Source organism: Gobius niger (assembly GCF_951799975.1).
Source record: "Gobius niger genome assembly, chromosome: 14".
Taxonomy (NCBI): Eukaryota; Metazoa; Chordata; class Actinopteri; order Gobiiformes; family Gobiidae; genus Gobius; species Gobius niger.
The window spans coordinates 25,553,337-25,563,671 of NC_136865.1; the positions used below are offsets into that span (position 1 = coordinate 25,553,337).

General features: G+C 42.6%; 1 protein-coding gene across 2 annotated transcripts in view; it reads right to left on the reverse strand.

Moving 5' to 3' along the window:
* The window catches only part of LOC306973858 (uncharacterized protein), a 107,534-nt gene extending 103,563 nt beyond the window's left edge, over window positions 1–3,971 (reverse strand). Inside the window, exon 1 of one of the 2 annotated variants that reach the window (XM_079570921.1) lies at window positions 3,608–3,971. In XM_079570921.1, the coding sequence (XP_079427047.1) occupies window positions 3,608–3,707 (100 nt within the window). In that variant the 5' untranslated portion in view covers window positions 3,708–3,971. The remainder of the gene's footprint in view (window positions 1–3,607) is intronic. The other variant, XM_079570920.1, reaches the window with a different exon arrangement.
* Between the last annotated feature and the right edge of the window lie 6,364 nt (window positions 3,972–10,335).

Sequence of the window (10,335 nt, forward strand, 5' to 3'; positions counted from 1 at the left end):
AATGATAATCAAAAGAAATATGAATAAATAACACAAGAAACAACTAAATATCCCTTTTTTTCCTCCCAGTCATTATTTCATCCAGATGACGTTTCTTTTTCTATGGCTGATATGACACACTCTGGTAGTCATGTGTAGCCAAAAAGACTAACTTTGTGTTAACCAATCAGAAATTTTACCACAAAAGCGAAAAGAGGCCTCTGGAGAAAAACATGTTCAATTCAACCAACCCAGTCCAGTCGACGATTGATGGAATTGGGATTTGAATTGGGATTTGAATACAGGTAGGGCTGGGGGATATTGACTAAAATGAAAATCTCAATATGTTTTGGGACTTTGAGTTTACATTGCTTTGTCGCTCACAAACTTTTTCACTTTTTCTCCCCTATTTTTCTTCACTTTCCCCCCATTTCTGACCCCCAAATTTCCACCCTACTTCCACTAACCTTTTCTAAAATCGTCCTAATTCCACTCCCTATATCTTCCACTTTTTCCACATTTTTTGACCTTGCAGATAAACTCAATATTGTAAATTTGCATATCGATGTTATCTCGGATTGCCCACTTCTAAATGAAAGTATTCGCAGACATCACATTCATTCACAAACTCGCCATTAACCCTTCCTTCTCCCCTCTCATTCATATTCCGGCGCTCCTCTCCTGCGCTGATTGTGGCTAAGTCATTACATTAACGCGCCGCTTCTTTTTTCATTCTCCAGCCTCTCCCTTGTCGCTCTGCCCGCTCTCCATCGCCTCATTTGACTGTTTTATTAATCACGCCATGTTTGACCACTTCTTTCATGTATTATTCATTTATGCAATCGCTCATTCACAACAGCGAAAGGCGGGCGGAGGCAGTCCTCACAGCCTCCCCTATTCTTCTCCAGTGCTCCGTTAGTTTAATTTCTTTAAGGACCAGCAGACATTGACCCCGCTGCCACCGGGACACCCCACCCCACCCCACCCCCCCGCATCCCTACCCCATACTTCAAAACACGCGCCGCATTTGGTTATGTGTGGCCTGTCAGAGCCACAAGCTGAAACTCATTAAAAATCTCAACCGTTTTTCTCCGCGGTGACACCTACTTAAAGTGATGGGCTGAATTACCCCCCGACGCACTTACCCCCACATCTGTCACAGGGGCATTTCCAGCTGGGGAGATTGAAATTATGCATAAGGACGACGTAGATGACGGGGACCTATTGGTATGCCAAAGTGGGGCGATTGAATCATAACTTAAAAATCTCAATCAACAGTTAAAATGATTGGATTTGATGGATTATTTGCTTGTGTTTGTTAAGATTGGGTTATAGTTGTACAGGCCTATAGGCAAAACCAAACAACTGTACGGATTAGAAGCATTTTGGGAGCAGAAAGAATAAGCATGGATCAGAATTTTGTGTTTGCTTTTCATGTTAAACCAAGAACTCAGGGAGAAGTTCATAAGAAGATCAGGAGAATGTCACAATGTGTCAAAACAAGTCTGAAAAATCCAAAACGAGGCTAAAATTGAACTAAATCAGTGACAATAACGACAAAAGCTGAACTTCTGCACATGTTAGAGTTGTTTGCTTATGTTTTACGCTGTGTTTGCAGAAAAGATGGGAGCCCTCATGAGTAATGTGGCTGTATTCCCTCACCTTATATTGCAATAAGCTTAATTTGTCAACATGCTATGCAGCCAAAGGTAGTCACTAATATTGCAAATGTGCGCCCAAAAAAGGTCCAAATCATGTTGCAAATTGACTTTTTTCTATTTGGAACAAGAGCCTTACTTTCAAACACATCAGTGCCTTTCATTTGCGTAAGAATGTGATAAAAGTTGGGGATTTTTTCACCAAAATCGCACTAGCAATCGCTAACCCACACACTCATTACATCGCTGACAAGACTGAGCTGATCTAATTGCAAACACGAAAGCAGAAAAAAGATGACAGAACACACAGGCAAAGAGAACAAGCTCGGTGTAGTCGTTTTTGCAATTTTTCTTACGTAAAGCTGAACAGCAAGCTACACAAAATATTCAAACACCCCTTCTCTATTTCACAATCCTTCCAAACTGCAAAAAACGTGCTTCACCAAATTCATCCTTTTTTGGAGACGCACTGACAGCTTTTTATCATATGCACCAACGGGGAACAATAATTCAAATCCTCCGCACAAGATTAATGAATGTCCAGAAATATTTAAATGAAATATCCCGTTGCTTTTATTAGCCCTAATACAGGCTGCTTAGGGGAATCCACAAGGGACGCGGTGTGAGGCAGGGCTGCATAGTATTATCATATTAATACATATTGAACAGGACACATCGGCCCATAGACCTAATTGAGTCTCCTTCTGTCAAGGCAAATCATTTTCATAACAATGTTGAGGAAATACTAGGAAAGGAAACTAATAGATGTAACTTTTGGCAGAAATGTCTGGTGTTAGTTGCATAAACTAATTATCTGATGTGTAGGATTATTACTATAAAGGCACAGTAAGAATAAGAAAAATGAAGTTTAAGGTCATCACTAACCGCCTTGACCAGATCTGGTGAACGTCATCTAAATTAAGGACAGTTTCTTCCAGAAATCTTTTAATTTATTCTGTTTTATTTGCGGACAGAATGCAGAGACGACACACCAACTTGGGGATTTTTCAATGCCAAATCTCTACATTTTCAAAGTCTGTTCTTTGCACAAATAAATAGAGCAATTTCTCACAAGATTATATTAAAAGCTAGGTAAGCATTACATTGTGTCGTTATTGTGATTTCTGTTCTTAAATTCAACCCCAGCCTTGACCAGATGATGTTTATGCATGTCCTGAATTGACAATTAGGGCCATTTTCTTCTGCAAATACTTCAAAATGTCTCAAAAAATCCCAAATAGGAATCGCCTTCACTTTACTGTTTGCACAAAAGGACAAAAGCTGATACGACAGTGGCTTTCCACCTTTAAAACATCAGCATAATGTGTGAATTATGGGCTGCATGGTTTTGAATCAACCACACACCGAGTCCAAAGTTTACCAGCAAAACTTCTCTCTCCCACTGAGTTTCCCGTCACAGATCAATAATCGCTGATCAATAGAGGACCATGAATATTCCCCCCCCAAGAAGTTGAGCGACCAAGAAGCCCCACGGAAGAAGAAGAATAAGAAGAAGAGGAAGACACAGGTTGGTTTGAGGTGGAAAGACAGAGACAGCGGACTCTTGGATTTAGATGCCAGTTCATGGGAGTCCAATACAAGTAAGTGATTGGAAAAGCTGCATGGGTGAAAGAATTAGACTCACGGGCCCAACACCATAATCTGACTTTTGGGACATTTGGGGCACAAGGGATGGGACTGAGGTGAGAGATCCGTGAGTGACGAGTGTGAGCATGAAATCAGCGGTACAAGTTTGCCATTCGGGAGTGAAATGATGAAATGCCGGACGTGCGTAAAAGCGATAAACTTCCAGCGCATTTGGAGAGATTATACATAAAACAAAAAAAAGTGCGAGTGTATCTGAAGGAGGCTTTATTAAAGGTTTCTGGGTGTTTGTGTGAGCGGGGAGGCAACTATTGCTTTACACCGGGGTTGTTGTGTGAAGAAAAAAAAAAAAAAGACGTTCTTACCGGGGCTGGACCGCGGAGCCAGCGAGGACTTGAGTCTCCACGCGCTGAAGTCGGACGGTGTTCTCTGAAAGACGAAGGGTACCGGCAGGGGGACAAACATGGTCCTCTGTCGACCGGGGGCCCGTCGGTCTGGATTGCTGCTTTGCACTTTAGTCTTATCCCCGTCGTCCTTCACGTCGTTCTTTGGCCTTTTCTCCGTGTCGTTTGGCGTCCGAGATATTCGTAGCGATGCGCACGACAGAGGTATTGTGATTTTTGTTGTGTGTTATTTTTTTGGGGGGAGGAGGGGGTTCGTCTCAGCTTATCTCATCCATGGAGTGTCTTGTTTTGGTATCTTTGGATCGTGCACGTCCCTGGACTTTGAAGAGAGGAGGAGGAGGAGGAGGGGGGGTAAAAAAAAGGCGAAACGAAGCTTTGGATAGTGGGTCACACACCGGGCATCCTCGTAGAAACTGCTCCCGTAGACTCCATTGACTGTGTCCAGACAGCTGTGCGTAAAAGGCTCTCCTCTTGCTTTTTTTTTTCTTTTTTGGTTTAGCTGTTTCTTTCCACACAAAAAAAAAAACGTGCCCGAAAAGCGCTTCACGTAGACGCGTATTTCACCTGCTGCCTCGGAGGGAGGGGAGGGGGAAAAAAAAGTGTGTTGACAAAAATCTTTCTTTTTCCGGAGGGGTAGTTTTGTTTGGGGTTTTTTTGGTTCTCGTAAAAGATTTGGTTTAGTAGCATAGAGGGTGCTGGCTTTCGGAGAAGGCGCGGATTCAGAAGTGGAACACAAAGCGAAACATTAACAAGAGGATTTGCGTATCGATAAATAATAAAATAACCAAAAACTCTGTAAGGCTATACGCAGGCACCGCCGGCTGCTGGACTTGAGTCTTTTTTTTTTTTTTTTTAGGCTCCTCCCTCGCCTCCCCTTCGCGCTGCCGTGCTCGTCCTGGCTGGGTCCCGGTCTTCCCAGCTTTCACCGCGGGTCACTAATTAAAGCCAAATCGATGGAGAAATGAATGGGAAAATCCATAGCAGTCCGTGTGTTTTTTTTCTTCTTCTTCTTCTTTTTTCGTGCGCGCAGAAAAGCAGCGGACTCGCCTCGCGTCTTTTTCACGCTTCTCTCCAGCCACTCGCCATTCGCCCTTTTCCCTCCTCTCTTTTTTTTTCCGTCGTGCGCGGGTCTCGTCTTTGTCGGTGCCCCACGGTCCTCTGCCGGGTGCTTTTTGGCTCAGTGTTTTGGCGACGCCAGACGGGAAAGACACATCCAACCCCCTTTTTTTTTTCTTTTTTTTTTTCAGGGACTGACCCCCCTTTGCTTTCTTTCCCCCCCTTCGGCTCCGAGCGTTTCCCCCTTTCTCTCTCTCTCTCTCTCTCTCCCTCTCTCTGACTCTACCCCACCACCACCACGCACATGTACGTACGCGCAAACACAAACACACGCGCCTGTAGTATACGGACCTTCCTTCTTCAATAAAGCCACACGTATTAAACTTTTTTTTTCTGCGCGTAACCATCTTCAATTTGTATCGTCATTTCGCCTGTAATCCCATTCAGAATTACAACCTCGCGCGTTTCTCTCCAGTGTTTTCTGCTTAATTGTTGACATTTCTCAAAGGCACACTTCTGATTTCAAGGTTCTCTTACATAACAAGCATGTAGACTATTTCAGATGCTTCTTTGTCTTATATGAATTAAATAAGCTTAAATGAATCAATATTGCCTATACGTTCCGTGCGTAATTGCGTATATATTTTCTTTAACGGCGCTGTAAAGCCTCAAAACAAGATGTCACCACTTTAGTTTCTGCTTTCTGACACTTCCCTTCAACAGTTTGCGCGTGCACCTGCCAGTCACCTAATTATCGCGCGTTTTCCACGTAATTGCCAACATTTCCGCGCGCTCTCGCCCCTCCCCGGTGCCCTCCTATGGCCCGTATCCCCGCGCCCTAATCCGGTACAAGCCACGGCTCATCCCCGCGCATTGATCCCCTGATTACTTCATTATAATGAAGCCAATAATCACATCATCGCGGCTCGAGCGGATCGATCGCTTTCTCCCTCGCGCTCTCCCTCCCCTCTCTCTCCACAAAGCGCGCGCACACGAATTCAAAGGAGGCCGGACTTTGATGTATATTTCAGCAGGTGGATCCTCGCCCTCGTCTCCCGTATAGATTTACCCACGCAAGGTCACGGGCGGACGGCGGCAGCCCGCGCGCCTGTTCACGGGGAGGGTACAGTTAATGCCCCTCGCCACGCGATCAAATTCATCTGGGGTTTTGCGCCACTGAGAGTGCTCAGTGTGGGGGAATTTCACACGTGTTTGATCAATGAAAGGGGTGCGACTTCAGAATTATAGGGTTCATGACAAAAATGTTGCTCATCAAAGCCAGAAACAATATAAAGACACAAAAAGATAATATAATAATATGACACATTACTAGACCACAACCTCATCAGTGCATTTCAGCCAGTGTCACACATCTGTGCTGTTCAACTCAAAGGATCCAAAGCAGTCTGACCAACAGTGTTAGGGAGAATACTTTGAAATTGTATAATATATTCAGTAACATATTCCGTTACTTTGTTGTTACTTCTAATCAGAGTACTGTATTCTAAATACTTTCACGTTGATTTACATTATATTAACCACTTAACTGCCACCTTTGGGTTAGGATAAGGGCTAGGGTCCAAATCTCAAAGCGTATTGACTTAAGATCTTACAACCTATGTGCCAGTGTGATAATTTGAAAGCCAAGACCTTCTAGTTTCTAAAAATATGTGTGAGATCTGTGTGAGTGAAACACAACTTATGTTATATTTGCCGTTCTTAACCCTAGTTATATCCTGGGTAACTAACCCTAACCACCTGATTGAGGGACGGTTGGTAACAGGTTAATGCGTAAATGCGGTGCATGATTAAGAAGCTGTTTAGGTTACACATGTTACAAACTTATTTACCACTCATTTGGAAAGTCCACATTCCAGAATGTTATGATTATGAAACTGAAAATGAATGACTTAATACTGTAATGTGTTCCTTTGATATCAAGAAAGTAACTGTATATTCTGAATACTAGCAAATGAAAGAGTTCCTGCACTGGAATACAGTTACACAAAAGGAAGTGAATTGAACACATAAGTTAATGCCCCATGCAGTGAGCAGATGGGGGTGGGCTTCAGTTTTCTGCACTATAAACATATACTTATTCGTGTTTTATCGTATTTCATGTTGATCATCATTCTTAAGCTTTAGAGTTAGTTTCTGTGGCATCAAAAGGTCTTCAATAATGTAATTTATCTCAACATTTCCTGCCTCAATATATCAAACTTCAGATTTTGTTATCGTGACAGACCTATCAACGCCTTAATTGAAGGGATGACATTATGGCGGCGTGCTTTTGAAAAGAGAGAAGACCTGCAATGAGAACTGCTAAAATAATGCGGTGAAATTGTTCGGATATTGCAGGAACCGTAACTGCAGCCTTCTTTTCTGTGCACGATCCGAATGTCACATCCGGACATACATCTGTGGCCGGACAAAGGAACAAATGTAGGATGTGCGAGTGACGCTGTGCAGCTGCAGAGGGAGCAGCCCGAGCGAGGGATACTGTTGTCAGTCAGTGGACGTCGGCAGTGGGGGTCAGCGCTCATATCCATGCATTAGAGCGTTTGCTGAGTGCGTGGGTCAGCTGGCTCCGTGATGAGGACCTATCCATAAAAAAAAAAAAAGCCCAAGTGTGGAGTGGACATTAGCATTGGCCAAGAGCCCGGGGCCCTTCCATACAGGGGCCATAATTGATCGATATCTTATTAACAGCTGAGTGTTCGCTGGGAGTGTATTCACGGAGAGGAGAGTGGTCGAGAGAGAGAGAGACGTGTAGCGTGGGCGATGTTATTTTATTGACTACGATATTTAGCGTATGGATTTTTCTATTTAAAAAAATCTATGCTGGCGATAATCTGGGGTGTAGATAGACGCGCGCGGCCGATAAGAGGCGTTCGGGAGGAGGGCGGGGAACGGTAATGTTTGTAGAGTTTGCACAATGATCGGGAAGGACGAGCAGGAGAGCCAGAAATTTGATATACTGAACGCAATCTTGGGCGACACTTCATAACTCCTCCAGATCATCTTTCTTTTGGGCTTGCGCTCTCTGGAAGGACCCCCCCTACTGTCCAGTCTTTGATTTGCATGCTGATTTGGAGTGGGGTTTTTTTTACGCCAGATGCCCTCCTTTATACCGGGGATGTGAAGATTAACCTTTTTTTTTTTTACAATTACAGTGGCTATAAAAGTTCAAGCTTGGTTAATTAGAAGAATACCCACGGTAAAGCACAACACTTCAATAATCCGATGCGCAGAGTGCAAATCTTATCCCTTTTTCATGATAATTGCATAACATTGCCAAAGGAAGAGTCCCAAAAGAACCATATGCAGCTGCGTTTGTTATGTTGTGGTAAAAAAAACAAGAAAATCAGCTGATATGTTCATCTGTTTAGGAACTCTTTTGTAATTATAGTGAATTCATAAGACACATGATCAGAAGGAATATCTTATTATACAATATCTTTTGAAAACATAACGTTGCCAAAAGAAGAGTCCCAAAAGAACCATATCCTTTGAAAACATTCACACCAGCTTGCTTCCTTTAGACATGGCTGATAATAATATTCTATTGCCTATATTATTATGAAATTGTCATTTCATTTAAAAAAATTAATAACATGCGGGTAAAAAACATAAAGGCTGAATGTTCAATGGATTTCCAATTAAAACTCTTAAATAAATATAAAAACATACATATTGTGAAGATTGGAGACAGTATTTTCTTTTAATTTAAATAATTGGGAATGATCGTGAAATCACAATATTTTTTCTCACAATAATCGTGACTCAAAAATCCAGAATTGTAGCATCTCCATACACTGACCTCTTCGGTGACCTTTGCTTAAACATGACATTCACTCCTCTCTCTCTCTCTCACATATTTTGAATTGTGCATTTGTTTTCATGTCATGTTCCAGACGGGACATCATACACGGTCAAATCTAGGGCTGAAACGACGATTAATCGTTTTCTGTTTCACACAGACTAAAATGGAGCAAAAAAGATATAAAAATGTAGTGTTTTTGATGAAATCCTACTTTGTTTATATAGTTAGGGCATTTTGTTCATTGTAAATTTCATGAATAGAGCCTCCAACAAACATTTACCTTAGTTTACTCCATCAACACATCTTCAAGCAGCGCCACTTAAACTATAATGTGATTTAAAAAAATAGAAAGAATTAAATTTTCCTACACCATTCACAGCCAAGCGATTACTCGATTAATCGTAAAACTAAGCGATAGATTAATCGATTACAAAATAATCATTAGCTGCAGCCCTAGTCAAATCTATGTCCTATCATTATGCACCCACTGCTCACTAGAAGATTCACAATTTAGACTTTCTTCCCTAAACCTCCATGTACCAGAGTTCACCTTCATCACTATTGCAATATTCATATCACAAAATCCCCATGTTCTTCCATCTGATTGAGATTTTTCTAATATTTTCCTAAAACTAAAACAGGAACTTGTGCAAAGGTGAATTTTTACTTCCTGTTTTACACAATCTAATGTCACATTTTGTGCAGCTAAACCTTTATGCCTTTACAACAACATACAAGCATGACAGGGCATCTAAAAGGAGCTTCTTCTGCCACTGTCATCGAAAGACAAAAGGCACTGATAGAATGAATGAAAACCTAATTGCTCCATGTAATTAATCTTACAAAGTACATTAGCGCGCCTATAACAACATCGCCGGTGCTGTGGCTGCTTTTTTCCGACATCCCTTGAGACCGATAGACTTGCAGTCCCACTTCAGCTTTAACTCGCACTATCTCCATTACTCCCTGCAGTTACTGATGTCATGTATGCATAAGCGCACGTCACGGCACAAAAGCTCCCTTCCCTTCTACCTTCCGCCCGCACATAAAACACCCATTCCCCACTGACAGATGACAGGCGTGTGTCCGAGGAGAGGGGAGGGGAGGGGGCAGCAGCGCCGATCATTAGGGGGGGGGGCCTCAAGCAGTGACCGCGTTGTCCGTCCAGAGTCCCCCCCTTTTTTTCCCTTTTCTTTTTTTTCCTCCTCCAGATCGGGGGGCTTTGCGAGAAGAGAGGATCCCAAACTCAGACAAAAGCAATTATTTCTGGTGGAGTGTAGTGTGTTTTGCGCGTGTAGTAAAGCAAAGGGGAAGGGTTTTTTTTTTTTTTTAAAGGGGGGAAAAGATAAAAAAAAAAAAGAAAAAAGGAGTGAGGAATATGGCACACTACGGGCGTCATCAATAGCGATATGTTCTCTTTTTTTTCTCCCCCCTTCTGTTATATCTACGGCTTTTATACGTGCGGGAGGTGCTTTGTCTGACACGGCAGGTTTACAGGCCGCGCCGGAGCTCGGATCACTCACGCAACGGGCGGCCATTAGAGACTCAGGCTTGGACCGGAGGGTTTTATAACGGAGGGGAAAGCGGGAAGTGGGAAATGTCGATCAGCGCGTCAATATTCAACACTTTCGTTTCCAATAAATGAGATGCAAGATTCTTGAGAAAGTATATTGTTACATTGACTTCCAGGCTACTACAGAAAACATGCTTTCTATTAACCCGTCTCCAAGCTTTATTACTGTGAGCTCCTTTTACATCACAAAACAGAGACACAAGATCTCAAGATGACACTTAAATAGCTTGGATTTCT